This window comes from Oncorhynchus kisutch, linkage group LG2, assembly GCF_002021735.2.
Source record: "Oncorhynchus kisutch isolate 150728-3 linkage group LG2, Okis_V2, whole genome shotgun sequence".
Classification (NCBI taxonomy): domain Eukaryota; kingdom Metazoa; phylum Chordata; class Actinopteri; order Salmoniformes; family Salmonidae; genus Oncorhynchus; species Oncorhynchus kisutch.
Window position 1 is genome coordinate 21,413,963 of NC_034175.2, and position 19,424 is coordinate 21,433,386.

General features: G+C 44.2%; 1 protein-coding gene across 2 annotated transcripts; it reads left to right on the forward strand.

The window, feature by feature from the left end:
- The first annotated feature begins 1,628 nt into the window (after positions 1-1,628).
- Positions 1,629-9,673, forward strand: LOC109887575 (sialic acid-binding Ig-like lectin 14). Of its 2 annotated transcripts, XM_031790757.1 has the most exons (8): positions 1,629-2,994; positions 5,115-5,266; positions 5,446-5,820; positions 6,059-6,379; positions 6,627-6,884; positions 6,977-7,270; positions 8,596-8,692; positions 8,948-9,673. In XM_031790757.1, the coding sequence occupies exons 2-8, from the start codon at positions 5,206-5,208 to the stop codon at positions 9,057-9,059; spliced, it is 1,518 nt and encodes a 505-aa protein (XP_031646617.1). In that variant the 5' UTR covers positions 1,629-2,994; positions 5,115-5,205; the 3' UTR covers positions 9,060-9,673. The 2 variants fall into 2 exon arrangements, with proteins under 2 accessions (XP_031646617.1, XP_031646622.1); XM_031790762.1 differs by lacking the exons at positions 8,596-8,692; positions 8,948-9,673 and adding an exon at positions 7,446-8,536 and having other exon boundaries at positions 2,784-2,994.
- The last annotated feature ends 9,751 nt before the right edge of the window (positions 9,674-19,424 follow it).

A 19,424-nucleotide genomic window follows, 5' to 3' on the forward strand; every position in this document is an offset into this window, starting at 1 on the left:
AGGCCCTTGGTATACTTGTTTGTTTAGTCTTTGAACTAATGCATGAGGGCAGTTCATATTTCAGATTAAAATAACTGTGCTTATGGTTCACATTGATCAGTTGTTTTATCCTGGGAATGCATTTTTAGTGCATCTCACTGTATTACAAAAACAACCAAATTCAAACCAAAAGTCATTGGTAGAGCATATACAACTTCAATATTTTATGCTGCTGGTTGATCTTTACTAATAGTTCACTAATATCTGACTCAACAGATATCTTTGGCCCCCATACACACTTAGGTTGTACAACTGATGTACGACGCATTTGACACCATGGTTGTGATAGCTGATATTTTTGTGATACAATAATGAGTTCAAACAACCACTGCAGGCTTCCAACGCTTATGTAATTATATTTGTGCAGAAAACCCCCGTTTTATCACAACGATTGTACCAAATGCATCAGTTGAGTATGTTTTACTTAGTTGTTAACCCACTTTAGGTTTACCCTAAATTCCCTTTCAATTCCATTCAGTTTGACTATGACTTACAATGGCTAGAACAACTCTACAAGGCTTTTAGTTTAGGTACCAACTGTGTGAGTATGTGTAGTTTGGTGCATACTGATGAGAGACTTTGGAAGGCATTTGCAGGAGTAGCCAACAGGTTGAGGCTCATGCCACCAGAATTCAGCCCAAATGAAGCCATATCTAGAATCCCTTATAAAAGTCACGATAGCAGGTATTGTAAAGACAGTTTGCTATACTGTCCCTGCTGCAGCATGAGTTCTGCTCAGGAGACCTGTACTTTATGCCCTTTTTCAACAGCAGAAACACATATATTTCAGGGAACATGGTGTAGAGTTTAAACGGAAGTATTTAGGAGAAGTTAAACCCCACCTAACAAATATAGCAAAACTTTAGCACTTTAACTCTCAAAGTGTGAAGAGGAACTAAACTAGGGCCCACAGAGTGTTGTAAGGGTTGGTCAAACTCTGTGAAGATGCACTAACATGTCTGGTTAAAATACAATAAAAATGTAATGGGAAACTGAGTTGAAGACCAAGAAGGCATAATGGCTTTTACGGTAATATTGTTTTTAGAGGAATTGCAGTAATGGTCAAATATTGTTTTAACGTTTAAAAAATGATGCAACTGTGAAAGAGGAATCATAACTCTTCAAATGTGGTTCTGATATAAATGTATAAGTGAATGATTGTGGAAGAAAAACAATCTAATTTGCTGCTGATTTTGAATAAGCTATAAAATCATCACAAAATACACTATTTTTTCAAAAGTATGTTGAAACTTCTTCAAATTAGTGGATTCAGCTATTTCAGCCACACCTGTTTCTGACAAATGGAAAAATCGAACACACAGTCATGTTTGTCTATGTTTGTCTCCATAGACAAACATTGGCAGCAGAATGGCATTACTGAAGAGCTGAGTGACTTTCAACGTGACACCATCATAGGGTGTCATATTTCCAACAAGTCAGTTCGTCAAATTTATGCCCTGCTAGAGCTGCCCTGTCAACTATACGTGCTGTTATTGTGAAGCGGAAATGTCTAGGAGCAACAATGGCTCAGCCGCAAATTGGTAGGCGTGTAGCGCTTAAAAATGGTCTGTCCTCAGATGCAACACTCACTACCGAGTTCCAAACTCCCTCTGGAAGCAGCGTCAGCACAAGAACTGTTCATCGGGAGCTTCATGAAATGGGTTTCCATGGCCAAGCAGCCGCACACAAGCCTAAAATCCCCATGCGCAATGCCAAGAGTCAGCTGGAGTGGCGTAAAGCTCGCCACCATTGGACTCTGAAGCAGAGGAAACGCTTTATTTGGAGTGATGAATCATGCTTCACCATCTGGTAGTCCGACGGACATATCTGGGTTTGGCAGATGCCAGTAGAATGCTACCTGCCCCAATGCATTGTGCCAACTGTAAAGTTTGGTGGAGGACAAATAATGGCCTCGGGCTGTTTTCATGGTGCGGTCCATGCCCCTTAGCTCCAGTGAAGTGAAAGCTTAACGCTACAGCATACAATGACATTCTAGATGATTCTGTGCATCCAACTTTGTGGAAACAGTTTGGGGACGGCCCAAAACCGGTCATGCAGTGTATATTGAGTACAAACCAGTAGCCTCTAATGTTAATGAACGGAATACATAGTCAGTGGTGGAACTGAATGCATTCAACCAAAATCTGTCTTCTACATTAAACCCTATTTCACAGATTTTTCCACTTTGGCTGTTTGGTTAATCAAACCAGCAACTTTTCAGTTACTGTCTCAACGGTTTTACACTCTAGGCTACCTGTCGCTCATAATACATGCATTCAGCATGCTTGTGAGTTAATGAAGAATATGTCAGCGAATGTGTTTTTAACTCATATAAAGGTAAGTACCCTTTTCTCAGCAGATGTTGCGTATTGGGGAAATGACTTCATCTATCAGACCACAGAGGGGTTTAAAAAAAGATAGAGGATATTGCAAGTGTATCTCTATCCAATGCAAGGCATTTGAAATATTATTCACATGTACTTGTTACAAACAGCCAACCTTGAAATATGTACACATTTTCTTGTATAAATCTTTCTTACGGTAAAATAAAACTGCATGTAAATACAAAAGGCATGGGTATTGCAGTGTGTGTTGGGATTGCAGTCTGTGGCTCAGTTGTTTGAGTATGGTGCTTGCAAAGCCTGGGTTGTGGGTTTGATTCCCACGGGGGACCAATACAGGAAAAAGTTGTAAAAAATGCATTGACTCACTACTGTAAGTTTCTCTGAATAAGAATATCTGCTTAATGACTTAAATGTCAACCAAGTTGGTTTGATGGGTTGGTTGATTATGGTCTATATACAGTATGGCTGGGCGGTATACAGTACAAAGGGACTTCCTGGATTGCAGCACCAAGTTAGAGAGAGTAACAGAATGGGGACATGAAGTGACAGTTCCCACCCATCAGAGAGACACAGGGCTCCTGATCAACAGGAGGAGAGAGCACACAGAGAGGTAATGTGCTGATTCAGTCTAACTTTCTGCATGGATCGAAAGACAAGCTATTCAACCATTATATATTTTTGTTTTGTTGCATTGAATGACTGTTAAAACTTGATGATGACTACTTAATGTAATGGTAATTTTCTATTAATCATTTAGGGCATTACATCACATTGCTTCATAAGGCTTTATATAGAGTTGAAGTCGGAAGTTTACATTCATCTTAGCCAAATACATTTAAACTCAGTTTTTCACAATTCCTGACATTTAATCATAGTAAATATTCCCTGTCTTAAGTCAGTTAGGATCACCACTTTATTTTAAGAATGTGAAATGTCACAATAATAGCAGAGAGAATTATTTATTTGGGCTTTTCTTTCTTTCATCACATTCCCAGTGGGTCAGAAGTTTCAATACACTGAATTAGTATTTGGTAGCATGGCCTTTAAATGGTTTAACTTGGGTCAAACATTTTGGGTAGCCTTCCACAAGCTTCCCACAATAAGTTGGGTGAATTTTGGCCCATTTCTCCTGACTGAGCTAATGTAACTGAGTCAGGTTTGAAGGCCTCCATGCTCGCACATGCTTTTTCAGTTCTGCCCACAAATGTTCAATAGGATTGAGGTCAGGGCTTTGTGATGGCCACTCCAATACATTGACTTTGTTGTCCTTAAGCCATTTTGCCACAATGTTGGAAGTATGCTTGGGGTCATTGTCCGTTTAGAAGCCCTGTTTGCAACCAAGCTTTTAACTTCCTGACTGATGTCTTGAGATGTTGCTTCAATTTAACCACATAATTTTCCTACCTCATGATGCCATCTATTTTGTGAAGTGCACCAGTCCCTCCTGCAGCAAAGCACCCCCACAACATGATGCTGCCACCCCCGTGCTTCACGCTTGGGATGATGTTCTTCAGCTTGCAAGCCTCCCCCTTTCCCTCCAAACATAACGATGGTCATTATGGCCAAACAGTTCTATTTTTGTTTCATCAGACTAGAAAACATTTATCCAAAAGTACAATCTTTGTCCCCATGTGCAGTTACAAACTGCAAACTTTTATGGCAGTTTTGGAGGAGTGGCTTCTTCCTTGGAGCAGCGGCAGCCTTTCAGGTTGTGTCGATATAGGACTCGTTTTACTGTGGATATAGATACTTTTGTACCTGTTTCCTCCAGCATCTTCACAAGCTCATTTGCTGTGGTTCTGGGATTGATTTGCACTTTTTGCATCAAAGTACATTCATCTCTTGGAGACAAAACGTATATCCTTCCTGAGCGGTATGACGGCTGCGTGGTGCCATGGTGTTTATACTTGCGTACTATTGTTTGTACAGATGAAGGTGGTATCTTCAGGCGTTTGGAGGTCTTGGCTGATTTCTTTTGATTTTCCCATGATGTCAAGCAAAGAGGCACTGAGTTTGAAGGTAGCCCTGAAAATACATCCACAGGTACACCTCCAATTGACTCAAATGATATCAATCAGCCTATCAGAAGCTTCTAAAGTCATGACATCATTTTCTGGAATTTTCCAAGCTGTTTAAAGGCCCAGTCAACTTAGTGTTTGTAAACGCTGCCCTGGTGGAATTGTGATACGGTGAAGTAAGTGAAATAATCTGTCTGTAAACAGTTGTTGGAAAGACTACTTGTGTCATGCACAAAGTAGATGTCCTAACCGACTTGCCAAATCTATAGTTTGTTAACAATACATTTGTGGAGTGGTTGAAAAACGAGTTTTAATGACTCCAACCTAAGTGTGTGTAAACTTCCGACTTCAACTGTAGCTTATTCAAAAAGATTTATAAATGCAGTTAAATATATCTTGGAGCAGTCATATAAGCTTATGTTGGGCATTTTAATGTTTTATAGGGAGTCACTCATAAGGAGTTATAAAGGTGCTTGGAATGCATTATGAAGAAGGCGCTCATAGGAACTGTGACCATACATTTTTCTTTGACATACTCTCTAGGCATTACAGCAAAATACGTCTCAGTTGAATAAACATGCTAAGACGGTTGTTATGAATGACACTGTAGCACTCATAAAGATGTAATGAAACGTTAATATCGGATGTGTATTGCTATATGTTGTTATTATCACAACAACATTTCATATTCTATTTCACACTTGTGCTCCAGACCAGAAGACACAGACAGAGACAGTGACAAGAAGAGAAAGAGGAAAGAGACCCCGGTACTGTGATTGATTCATCAAGGCAGTGGAAACAGGATGTGGGTCCTCATCTCGGCAGCTCTACTTCTCTCTCTGACAGAGAGAGCCACATGCGATAGTAAGGTCCTTTTTATCACAACTAATGTTAATGTGATAGTCATTAGTAGATGTGGTAGTAGTGGTGGTATGGCAAATATCTCAGTAGACACTATCTCATAAAACATGTTTACGAACAAGTGAAGTAGTATCCAAGTGCTTTCTGTATTACTCATGACTGTATTCATTTCCCTCCATCAGAACTGGCAGCACCACCAACAGCATCATCCTGGACCATCACCTTCAGTCCAGCAGAAATAACAGCAGAGAAGGGACTATGTGCTGTTATTTCATGTACTTTCACTCACCCTGATAACATCAAGCCTACCCCTGCAGTATGGTTCAAGTGCCCAAAGGGCAAATGTGATGAGGATAAAATCATAATTTTCCACTCCAATAAACCCTCTAAAGCTCAGGAGGGTTATAAACAGAGAGTGTCTCTACTGGAGACTGATCTGACAAAGAAGAACTGTAGTGTGATCATCAACGACATCAGCGAGAATGATGCTGGAGAGTATCAATTCAGACTTCCAGGTTCAAATACATCCCAGAAGAAAGTGAAAATCACAGTGAGCGGTACTATGACTATTATTACCAGTTACAGTGACAACCTATTATTGTAGTTAATTGTATACAGTACACACTTGCCAAGTTCCCCCTCAGGTCTCCCTTATCATAAAGTCCTATCATAAGAAGACATTACTGGGGAAACTCCCATTCAGAGTCATCACATGCATGCTGCTCTCCTACGGCTGATTATGTGTCACTGCTGTTTTGTAAAATTCACTTCTGTGTTTGTATTTCCTGCCTCCAGCTCTGACCCAGAAGCCCTCAGTGTTGACTCCTCCTCTGACAGAGGGAAAACCAGCTACTCTGACCTGCACCGCCCCGGGGATGTGCTCTGGAACTCCTCCTAACATCACATGGACATGGAGAGGAACAGGAGACAACATCACTGAGCTCAGAGACAACATCACCATACAGGAGAGAGAGGACCTGACCACTATGACAACAACCCACTTCTCAACGTTGACCTTTACCCCCTCAGCTGAACACCACAACATGATGGTTACGTGTCAAGTAACCTTCCAGAAAAAATTTCAAATTGAAGAGACAGTAACTTTGAATGTGGCATGTGAGTAGCTTATCCTACATTTGACATTAATAAACACCTTATTCCAGAGAATCTTTGAAACCTAAGAATAACATTGATAATAAGCAAATGATACAATATGAAGACTCCACCTGCAGTTATGTCATGGCTTTGACTTTTCCCCTTTTTAATCATGATCCATTGTTATTAGTCCCTCAACCAACATAGTCTGAATTTAGTGTATGTTTAAAAATACATCTGTACAATTAGAAACTCTTTGCACTTAAAGATGTGAAAGACCCCCAAATAACTGGAAATGAAATGGTGAAGGAGGATGGTACCCTGGATCTGACCTGCAGTGTTGACAGTTACCCTCCATCTGACATCACTTGGAGTAAGAACGGGACAAGTGCCCCACTTCAGAATTACACTGAAAATGCCACTCTCACCATCTCCAATGTGACAAGACAACATGCTGGGGAGTATGTGTGTACAGTTCAACACCTCAACAGGACTATGACAGCTTCCACTGTTGTCACTGTGATGTGTAAGTACTAACTTGACTGTAATATACAAACTCTGGCATGTTTTTAGCATCAATCTATCACTGATATCTCTCTCTTCACTGTCTTTTTCCAGACCTTCCTGTGATTCTTCCTGGCTCTGGGTGTGTGGACCAGGCAGAGGTCATGACCTGTGTGTGTGTCAGTCAGGGGTTTCCCTCACCCCACATAGTGTGGCCACTGCTGGAGCTCAACACAGAGAGGTGCAGCCTCACTACGTCAGTGTTGTGTTCCTCAGTGAACAGCACCATCAGTCTGCCTGTTGGACACCACAACAACACCACTGTGGAGTGTGTCAGCAGCAATGTGGTGGGTGTAGTGAGAGAGAAGCTGCAGGTCACACAAAATAAGAGCCAAGAAAAGCAAAGAGGTAAATATGTATGTCAAGTTACTTGGTTAGAGAGTCACAGCTTCCCATTCCCACCCACTGTTTGCAATATTGAGGATGTTCTGTACATTTAGGCTTAGGGAAATTCATATTTTCTTCCAGAGGATATGAAGGAATGTGAGCCCCTTCTCATTCAGAGTTGTTGTTCTCTTTTTAGAGAAGGAATTGGAAGGCATTATAGCTTTGCTGTCGGACCTAAAACTGATTACTGCATTTGTGGTTGGTGCAGCCCTCTCAGGCACCATCTGTTGTATCTTCCTGTGTTTGAAAGGGAAATGTGAAAGGTACATTCTATTACTGATGATCTATTACTGACTCCTACTGATGTCACTATATAGCTGGCTGGCTACACACACACACACATACAGTGTGCAGGTTATTTACAGTAGGAGATGGGCTTCTATCATCTATCTTCTATCATTCTATAAGGAGCTTCAATCTACCAGGTAGCTTGCTAGTCAGCTAGCAAATGTAAAATGGATTGCAGTGACAAGGGTTGACAGCTGTATGAGTTCACCATTTACACAACATCACTTTTTGTAATTTTAATATAGTTTATGTTTTAGTTTTATATTGGCTGGCTTCTCACAATAGCTGAATTTGCAGAGCTAGCGAGCACCAATTACGTTTATGTTGTGTTTGCTATAATCTTTGCCCACGTCAGTTTACTCCAAGGTTGGCACACAGGTGCTTCGTAGTCCCCAACGACATTTTAGCTTTTACAACGAGACCATTAAAGATATTTAAGACAATGGTAGTAGAGAGTGTAGTTCTGTTCAGTTTGGAGTTCAGTTTATCGCGAACCTTATCACAGGGACTTCGAAGCACTACAGCTGCATGCTGATCTTGGAATAAATGCAATAGGTGCTAGCTCAACATAAAGAGTGACCTGTACTTTAATGCAGCGAAAAAGAAGACTGGTGACGGTTATAAATGTGTTTTCTTGTATTGAGTGGTAGTAAAGAAATGTCTAACATATCCTTTGGTTGACCTACTTACTGGAGGTCAGCCACCAACGACAGACCTGCATCATGTGCCACTGCTGGGTGGTCGCAATCTTTTGAAACTTAAAAACGCACTGTTAATTGTCTATAATCAGCACAAGTGCTTTCATTGCGTATTATTAATATTATTGAAATTACATAGTTATGTTTACAGTGATATATTGGGAGGGAAAAATATTTCCCAGGGTGGGGGTGTTCCCCGTCCCCCCTGGGATTTCCACCTATGGTGTGGTTATTGCAATAGGTCTAAGACTGCTCTAATGACACTCTTTCTCTCTTCATAAATTGTCGATCTTTCTGAAGGATGTGGGAATGCAGTTCTCCCCTGGACCATAGCTGGTATGTCTCTCAGTGTGACTGTAGCCCTTCTCATCTACCTGTCTACAAATGCTTACATACGGTAGGATCCTTTTCACTTATAGCACAATAGAGACAAAATGAGGATAGTTATATTTCTTATTTTCTGCCAATGTATTTCACATCTGGTTCATAGATGTATTTTTTTAACGTGTAAAGGAAACTTTATTTCTCAAAGTACCTGTTATAAGCCCAGACACTGTCTGATAAGATGCTTACTATAGGCCTAGATTTACTTTCTCTGAGTGCTAGAAGTAACTTAACTCTACCACTTGTTTTTTTCTTGTGGTTCTTAAAGGATGCAAGGTAAGAATGTGAAACCAAAAGAAGAGGAGAGTACCTACATCTCATTGGATAAAAAATACACGTCTCAGGAAGAGTATGAGGTCATTGCCAGGCGTCCAAGATGATTGAGCACCCCTCCACCCACCCACCCACCCACTCCTAAGCTTATGCTGAGAGTTTTCAGTAGACTGAGATCATTTTCATGTAAAATAATTCACACGTATTGTCTTAATAAAGTTTCTGATTTGTATGCATAAAATGAAAAAGTTATTAAGCACATTTTTTTTATAATAAAAATGATTATGTATTTCATGGAAAAGCACAAGTATTATACGTTTTAAAAAATCACATACTTTTTTCAATTTTTACTTTAGATAGACTATGTGAATCAAACATGGAGATATAATGATTCTTTGCACTCTGCACTATCATCCTGAAATTGTACATTTGCTCATTGCACTTTGTGCATTGCTGTAGATTCCTTCACCTGCCAATTCTTTTCTTCAATATATATATATTTCCATTCCATATTGTGGTAAAAAAAAGATGTGTGATGTAGTTACTGTAAACAATGAAGAGGTGGCATGAGATTAACTGTTAATTAAGTAATGGAGAAACTGTATGAAATAATATATACTGTCGTGGCCAAAATGTTGGCATCCTTGCACTTTTTTCAAGTAACTCACAATTTTCCCTAAAAATAAGTTGAAATTGAATAAAGTATTTGGTCTCCACAGTTCTTTATTTCACTGTTAATATTACAGAACCTTTGTTTTTGATTCAGAACACAATATATTGATTTAAATCAGAAAATATACAAATGGCATTAACAAAATTATTGACACCCTTGACTTGATATTTGGTAGCACAGCCTTTGGTCAAAATAACTGCAATCAAGTGCTTCCTATAACCATCAATGAGCTTACTGCACCACTGTACTGGCAGTTTAGCCCACTCCTCTTGTGCAAACTGCTCCAGTTCTCCCAGATTAGAAGGGTGCCCTCTCCTCACTGTTGTTTTCAGATCTCTCCACAAGTGTTCAATGGGATTTAGATCTGGATTCATTGCTGGCCACTTCAGAACAGTCCAGCGTTTTGTCTTGAACCATTCCTGGGTGCTTTACCAAAAAGCTCTAATTTGGTCTCATCTGTTCACAGGACATTATCCCAGAAGGATTTTGGCATGTTCAGGTGTGTTTTGGCAAATTGCAGTCGGGCTCTCTTATGTCTTTCTCTCAGCAGTGGGGTCTTCCTGGGTCTCCTACCATATAACCCTGTTTCATTGAGTTGGCTATGGATGGTGCAAGTTGAAACTGTCGCACCTTGTGTCTGAAGCTTGAATGTCAGCTTGAATGTGTGTGGCAGTTGCCCAAGGTGCTTTCTCCACCAATCGAACAATCCTTTGCTGAAAACTTACATCAATTTTTCTTTGGTGGCCACGTCCAGTGAGGTTGGCTGCAGTGGCATGGGCCTTAAACTTCTTTGGGATAGGGGGCGCTATTTTGACGTCGGGCCATTTTGAGTACCTCGTCATGCCGTATGGGTTAAAGAATGCTCCAGCCGTCTTTCAATCCTTTGTAGACGAGATTCTCAGGGACCTGCATGGGCAGGGCGTGGTTGTTTATTTCGATGACATTCTGATCTATTCTGCCACCCACGCCGCGCATGTGTCTCTGTTACGCAAGGTGCTTGGTAGACTGCTGGAGCATGACCTATACGTCAAGGCTGAGAAGTGTGTGTTCTCCAAACGAACCGTCTCCTTCCTGGGTTATTTCCACCTCGGGGGTGGGGATGGAGTGTGACCGCATTAAGGCCGTGCGTAATTGGCCGACTCCGACCACGGTAAAGGAGGTGCAACGGGTTTTGCCAATTACTACCGGAGGATTATCCGGGGTTTTGGTCAGGTAGCAGCTCCCATTACCTCACTGCTGAAGGGGTGCCTGGTGCGTTTGCGGTGATCACCAGAGGCGGACGGAGCCTTCAATAGGTTGAAGAAACTGTTCATGGATGCACCCGTGTTGGCGCACCCGGACCCCTCTCTAGCATTCAGATTGGAGGTGGACGCGTCCGAGGCTGGGGTGGGGGCCGTGCTATCACAGCGCTCGGGTACACCACCAAAACTCCACCCATGCACTTTCTTTGAGGAAGCTCAGTCCAGAGGAGAGTAACTATGATGTGGGGGACCGGGAGTTGTTAGCGGTGGTCAGGGCTCTGAAAGTGTGGAGACACTGGCTTGAGGGGGCCAAGCACCCCTTTCTCATCTGGACCGACCACCAGAATCTGGAGTATATTCGGGCAGCTAGGAGACTGAACCCACGTCAGGCAAGGTGGGCCATGTTCTTCACCCGATTCTGGTTTACTTTGTCATATAGACCGGGCTCAGAGAAAGTAAAGGCTGACGCACTGTCCCGCCTTTACGACACGGAGGATGGGTCCACTAAGCCTACTCCCATCCTTCCCGCCTCGAGGCTGATGGCACCAGTGGTATGGGAGGTGGACTCCGGCTGGGCGGAAGTACGTGCCGCTTGGTGTCCGGGACCAACTGATTCGGTGGGCTCACACCCTACCCTCCTCGGGTCACCCTGGGGTGGCGAGGACAGTGGGGGGCCTCCGGGAGAAGTATTGGTGGCCCACCTTGGCTAGGGACGTTAGGGTTTATGTCTCTTCCTGTTCGGTGTGCTCCCAGAGTAAGGCTCCTAGGCACCTTCCTAGAGGGAAGTTACAACCCCTCCCCGTTCCACAACGGCCATGGTCTCACCTATCCGTAGATTTCCTGACCGCCCCCCCCCCCCCGTCTCAAGGGAACACTATGGTTTTGGTGATTGTGGATCGGTTCTCTAAGTCCTGCCGTCTCCTCCCGTTGCCCGGTCTCCCTACAGCCCTACAGACTGCGGAGGCATTATTCACCCATATCTCCCGGCACTACGCAGTGCCGGAGGACATCGTCTCTGATCGGGGTCCCCAGTTCACATCCAGGACATGGAGGGCATTCATGGAGCGTCTGGGGGTCTCGGTCAGCCAGACCTCCGGTTATCACCCCGAGAGTAATGGGCAGGTGGAGAGAGTGAACCAGGAGGTGGGTAGGTTTCTGCGGTTGTATTGCCAGATACATCCCCTGGGCTGAAATGGCCCAGAACTCACTACGCCACTCCTCTACCAACATGTCACCATTTCAGTGCGTGTTGGGGTACCAGCCGGTCCTGGCACTGTGGCATCCGAGTCAGACCGAGGCTCCTGCAGTGGAGGAGTGGGTGCAGCGCTCCAAGGAGACCTGGAGGGCCGTCCAGGAATCCCTCCAACAAGCCAGTGGATGGCAGAAGAGGAGTGCTGACCGCCACCACAGTGAGGCCCCCGTGTTTGTACCGGGGGACAGGGTCTGGCTCTCGACCCGAAACCTACCCCTCCCCTTTCCCTGCCGGAAACTGGGGCCGCAGTGTGTAGGGCCCTTCAAAGTCCTGAGGAGAATAAACGAGGTGTGTTATCGATTACAACTCCCTTCCTATTATCGTATTAACCCCTCGTTTCATGTGTCTCTCTTCAGGCCGGTGGTAGCTGGTCCCCTGCAGGACGGTGAGGTGCCGGAGGTCCCTCCTCCCCCCCTGGCCATTGAGGGGTCCCCGGCGTACACGATATGGGCCATTCTGGACTCGAGACGCCGGGTGAGGGGCCTGCAGTACCTCGTGGACTGGGAGGGGTACGGTCCAGAGGAGAGGTCCTGGGTCCAGAGGAGAGGTCCTGGGTACCGGTGGGGGACATTTTGGATCCGTCAATGTTGAGGGATTTCCATCGCTTCCATCCGGATTGCCCTGCGCCTCGCCCTCCGGGTCGCCCTCGAGGCCGGTGTCGGCGTGCTGTGGGAGCCGCATGTCAGGGGGGGGGTACTGTCACGACTCCTACCGAAGGTGGCTCCCCTTCCCGTTTGGGTGGCGCTCGGCGGTCGTAGTCACCGGCCTACTAGCTGCCACTGATCTTTTCCTCCCCCTCCTTGTCTGTTTATTAGTTACACCTGTTGTTAATTAGGTTTATTAGTTGGGCTTTATTAGCCAGCCGGCCTGCCTGCTGGGTGTGCGGGATTGTTTTATGTGTACTCTTTGTACACGCATGTATGTCACGGTTGTTCGTGTACGTGAGCTGTTTTTTGGGACTGTTTAGTTCCCCTGTGTTTTGGGGCATTTGTTTTGAGTGACGTCTGTTTTCACCTGGTCGGTGTATAAAGAAGTAGCCTACTCTGAACTCTCTGTCTCCTGCGTCTGACTCCTTCCTCCACTACACCCCGGGCATTACAGGTACATGCATTCTCTTACTGACATACAGTGTTAACTGTAGTGTTAACTGAGCATTGTTTTAAAATCAATTTCAGATTGTCTTTAGAAATTCATATTTACTATCATGAGAATCAGATATAATGTCAAAAGTGCGAAGCCTTGCACCATATTGTAATGGACGTCCCAGCTAACCCCTCCAAAATATAGTTATTGTGAAATTTAATTCAGAATATTTTCCTAAGAGAAAAAGAGAGGATCCCAAAGGACTCAGACTCCAAAAGCCCTTTCATGAACCTGGAGATGGTGGCATTTGAAGACCAACAGGTGCAGTACCAGTTTCTTTCTTTATTCAGCTCTGGAAACATTTAGTTAGCATTGACATGCCAATAGGAATTGATAAGACAGCATAAACAGATCTGGGACCACCAAGCTAACAAAAGACTCCTAACACAGTTATTTTTGTAATGTACTCCATAGACAGATGAAGGACAGGCTGTGGCGTGTGAATAGACCCCTCTGCAGGTGGTGCTGAGGGAGGGAGCAGAAATCAGAGGGCCGCAGACCAGTGGAGCCACGGGAAAATCTGACACAAGGGAAGAACCAAATAATGTGGACTACGCCAGTATCAACTACTCCCTGCTGAAGAAGAAGACTCCTGGGGAGGCAGAGAAGAAGACCACTACCGTAGAGTCAAACTACGCTGAAATCAAACGAGAGAAGAAGAAAGAGGGAGAAGAAGATGGAGGAGATGGCAGTGGAGTGATGGAGGAGGGGGTAGACGGGAAGGAGATGATGGGGAAGAATGAGGAGAAAGAGAACAGTAAGCCAGCAGCAGAGACATATGACGATACAGATCTTTACTCCAACGTCAAGGCTGTTATGGGTATTGAGTGACACAGCAATTTTCACTAGAAATGAGGGGGATGGCATACAGTATTATACAGCTATGGGTTCTTATATCATTTTCTGAATCCAGATTGAAAGTTTTATGATGATACTGAGACTTTTGTTCAACTGAAACTACTGTAGTTAGTAGTGTTGGTGTTGTTTCCTCATGTGCTGAATCCAGTTTGAATGTTTTATGATACAGAGACGTTGTATAATAACTGAAACTACTGTAGTTAGTAGTTTTGGTAAATTCTTTATTTTACAGCCCTGTGTCAGCTGGTACTGTACGTGCAAGGTGGTTGTACATTTTCAATAAGAATACTTCCTAGTTGTACATACTGTAGAAGCAAATGTTGATAATGTTTTTGTAATGTTTTTCAAGGAAGTGTCATTTTACTTTTGTAATGATTCTGTTTTGTCACCAGGTGAAAGGACTGACAAAGATGTGGTTTGTAAAGTAGAGGTCAAACCATTTCTTGTTTTTCCCCTCTTTCCTTTCATATTTGGATTTCTATTTCTTATTTTATTTAACTAGGCACGTCAGTTAAGAACAAATTCTTATTTTCAATGACGGCCTAGGAACAGTCTGTTCAGGGGCAGAACGATAGATTTGTACCTTATCAGCTCGTGGATTTGAACTTGCAACTTTTTGGTTACTAGTCCAATTCTCTAACCACTAGGCTACCCTGGTGCAAGTGGGTGGGAATATTAGGTAGTATGATTGGTTGTAACCAATATATTTCTGTACATAGAATAATATTATGCTGCAGAACATTTTGGCAAAATTTAGTAAAGTAATCTCATTTTGAGCTAGCCAGAGAGCTCAAATTAAATTAATCAATAAAAAAAGTACATTATGATTTCAAAAGGTGTGTGCTATCGACGTGTTGGCTTGTTTAGCAACCAAACGATGGGGTAAAACAGATAGGTTGGCTTAGATTGTGACAACTTGTAAACTATATTTCATCTCCAATGTTTTTTGAAAATATAAATACATTTGCACAATGAGTATTGTTGGCTCTCAAATACATTGTTACAGTTGTTGGTTAGCTGGCTAGCAATATTTTGCCAAATTAGCGAAAAACACACAAAAAAAAAGTACTATAAAGAACAACATAAAACATGCTGGAACGTGCCACCTACGATGCTAGATATCTGGCCATCCGGAATCATCATCATGCATATCGTTTTTATGACATTGTTAGCTATCCTATCTATGAGAATATTTTTATATTTATAAGTGTGCATTATTGCAGAATTGTTTTATATGGAGGCACTACCTCATTTCATGGTTTTGTGTATTTTCAGTTGTTGTTCTCCAAAATCTGTTCAAATGATGTTTAATGGTGTATTTTTTGTTGTTGCTATTTCCAACTTACCATCTCCACAAATTTAGTTCAAGAGTAATTTTAGGCTGTCAGTGGTGTAAATCAGGGATGGGCAACTTTGATGGGAGTGGAGGCCGCAATAAATCTGAACTCATCACGGGGGGCCGCAGTGGCTCACGGGTCTGCATACCCACACCCATACACACACATGTAGTCAGAGCCGGACCTATACTTTTGGGACCCCTAAGCAAAACGTTGTTTCCCCCATCTTGCGAGAACAACATTTTAGGTCTCCCCTCTTGAACAGCGGAGAAAAAAATGTATCTTTTAGAGGTCATTTCCTACACATTTTACCATGGGTCATAGAGAAAATGTTGCAGTTTTAAAGCAAGCTTGCTGCAAATCTACACATTTTGCAATAGGGTGGAGAAAAAGGTTTGCAGTTTTTTATATGATATCTGAGTGAGAGTGACCCCTCGGTTGGTAATTCGACCATGTTTAGATAGCTGGCCGCTAGACTAACTAACCAATTGAAAAGATCTTTGGCTGACATGGTCTAGTTTAGTGACTGTCATTGAATGACATAACAAGAGAAAAACTGCTGACACAGAACCACATTTCGAAAATGCACCTCAACAGTAAGTTGAGACCCCAACTGAGTTCCCCTCCCCACAAATATTATTATTGTATATTTTTTGGTATTTGGAAATTGATCTGTGGTCCATCAAAAGGGGGGTGGCACCACCAATTGGACGTCCCTGGCAGGTAGCCTAGTATTTAGAGCATTGGACTGGTAACCAAAAGGTTGCAAGATTGAATCCCCGAGATGACAAGGTAAACATCTGTTGTTCTGCCCCTGAACAAGGCAGTTAACCCGCTGTTCCTAGTCCGTCATTGAAAATAAGAATTAGTTCTTAACTGACTTGCCTAGTTAAATAAAGGTAAAAACACATTTTCATCAGAATATTTTTTTTCTTCTTCAAAATGAAGAAATGCTTATTATAGATCTATTTCACTTCATTCACCATTTATTCTACGTTTACTTTGGAACATGTATCTGTTCGACACACAGACTCAGATAGATTTCGCATCATTATATCTGTCCCATTAGAGTGTCTGTGAGAGCATGAAAAGCGCCATTGAGGCCATCTCCATTTTGAAGTAGTCAATTTTCTTCTTCCAACTTCTATCAGTTGGCAAGCAAAATGAAAGGGTGCATACCGCCACCAAGAGTGTGTTATATGAACAGGTATAAAGCCAAGGTTGGCGATATACTCCCGCATGCAGTTAGTGTCACGGCTTGACCTTAGAGAGCCTTTTTATTTCGCTATTTGGTTAGGTCAGGGTGCGATTTGGGTGAGCATTCTAGTTTTCTATTTCTTTGTTGTCCGGGTATGGTTCCCAATCAGAGGCAGCTGTCTATCGTTGTCTCTGATTGGGAATCATACTTAGGCAGCCTGTTTTCCACTCTAGTTTGTGGGATCTTGATTTTGCATAGTTGCTGTGGAGCCTGTAGAACTTTACGTTCGTTTTTGTATTTTGTAGTTTGTCGGAGTTCATTATTAAAAATCATGAACACTTTCCACGCTGCGCTATAGTCTCATTCTTCTAACGACGGACGTAACAGAAGATCCCACCACCAAGTGACCAAGCAGCGTGCCCAGGAGTGGAGGACATCCTGGACCTGGGAGGAGGTAACGGCAGGGGACAAGACCCTGCCATGGAAGCAGGCGGAGGCAGCGAGAGAGGAATGGCGACGAGACCAGGAATCAAGGACACGATGCAAGCACAAGAGGCAGCCCCCAAATATTTTGGTGGGGGGGCACACGGAGTGGTTGGCGGAGCCGAGGGGTGAACCAGAGCCAGTCAGGGTGTCGAGGGAGGAGCTCGACGCAATATTCCGGAGAGAGGTGCTGGCGTTGAGAGCACTGCAGAGCGGGTGTGCTGAGGAGCCTCTGGTGCACCTCCCCAGTCCGGTGCGTCCTGTGTCTCCTCCGCGCACTCGCCCTGGGGTGTGTGTCACCGTTCTGGTACAATTGGTGCCGGTTCTTTGCACCGTGTCTCCAGTGCGCCTTCACAGCCCAGTGCGTCCTGTGCCAACGCCCCGCAGTTGCCGGGCTAGGGTGAGCATCCAGCCAGGATGTGTTGTGCCAGCTCTACGCCCCAGACCTCCAGTAGTCCTTCACGGCCCAGTATATCCTGCGCCGGCTCTACGCACTATGCCTCTAGTGTGCCTTCACAGTCCAGTGCGTCCTGTGCCAGCACCCCGCACTTGCCAGGCTAAAGTGAGCATCCAGCCAGGATGGGTTGTGCCAGCTCTGCGCTCCAGACCTCCGGTACGTCTCCACAGCCCAGTATATCCTGTGCCGGCTCCACGCACCAGGCCTTCAGTGATGATCCAGGGCCCGAAGCCTCCAGTGATGATCCATGGCACGAAGCCTGCAGTGATGATCCATGGCCCGAAGCCTCCAGTGATGATCCATGGCACGAAGCCTCCCGTGATGATCCATGGCCTGAAGCCTCCAGAGATGATCCATGGCACGAAGCCTCCAGTGATCATCCATGGCTCGAAGCCTCCAGTGATAATCCATGGCATGAAGCTAGCAGTGATGATCCATGGCACGAAGCCTCCAGTGATGATCCATGGCACGAAGCCTCCAGCCTCCAAGCCTCCGGTCTGCAGTCCAGTGTCACCAGCGACGGTCCGCAGTCCAGAGACTCCAGCGACGGTCTGCAGTCCAGAGCCTCCAGCGACGGTCGGCAGTCCAGAGCCTCCAGCGACGGTCGGCAGGGGGGGGGGGGGGAGTACTGTCACGCCCTGACCTTAGACAGAGCCATTTGGTTAGGTCAGGGTTAGGTCAGGGTGTGATTTGGGTGGGCATGCTAGTTTTCTATGTCTTTGTTGGCCGGGTTATGGTTCACAATCAGAGGCAGCTGTCTATCGTTGTCTCTGATTGGGAATCATACTTAGGCAGCCTGTTTTCCACCCTAGTTTGTGCGATCTTGATTTTGCATAGTTGCTGTGGAGCCTGCCGAACCTTATGTTTGTTTTTGTATTTTGTTATTTGTCGGAGTTCATTATTAAAAATCATGAACTCTTTCCAAGCTGAGCTTTGGTCTCATTCTTCTAACGACGGACGTAACAGGTAGGGAATGTTTGCTCACAGGTATAATTCATTGGCTGATCCCTCCTGATTACCCAGATGGAATCATGTGATCCTTCTTTAACCCATAGGAAGTCCCACCCAAGTTGACAACTTCAAAATGGTGAAAGTCCTCAACGGCTCTGCCCATGCTAAAACCGGATTTTGGGCGCTAGAGTCCTCCATCTATCTCTATGGTTCGAGATCATATCCTACCAACAACCCCACTAGATGGAGACAATCCTTTAAACATGACAACTGCAAAGCCGCATTACTTACAAGCCTTCATACTTCATACAAGCCTTCATACTTCTTAACCTCTTAGTTTTTATCATAATACTCATTTATCAGAAAAGGAAACTGATTTAAGGTGATCTCAACCATCTGCTGGTGTAAGTGAAGACAGAACAACAGGCTCTGATTGGAACGCAGATGTTTACAATTAACCCTGAAACTCTCAGATGTCCGCAGAGGTTTCTCGCATGGTTTCCTTTCTTTCCGCTGAACATTTTGGCCTAAAACCCTCACAAACTTTTACAATTGAGAGCGTCCTGTCGGGCTGTATAACCGCTTGATACAGCAACTGCACTGCCCACAACCGCAGGACTCTCCAGAGGGTGGTGCGGTTTTGACAACGCATCACCGGGGGCAAACTACCTGCCCCCCAGGACACCTACAGCACCTGTTGTCACAGGAAGGTCAAAAAGATCATCAAGGACAACAACCAACCGAGCAACTGCCTGTTCACCCCGCTATGATCCAGAAGGTGAGGTCAGGGCAGGTGTATCAAAGCTGGGACCGAGAGACTGAAAAACAGTTTCTATCTCAAGGCCATCAGACTGTTAAACAGCCAGCACTAGCACCGAC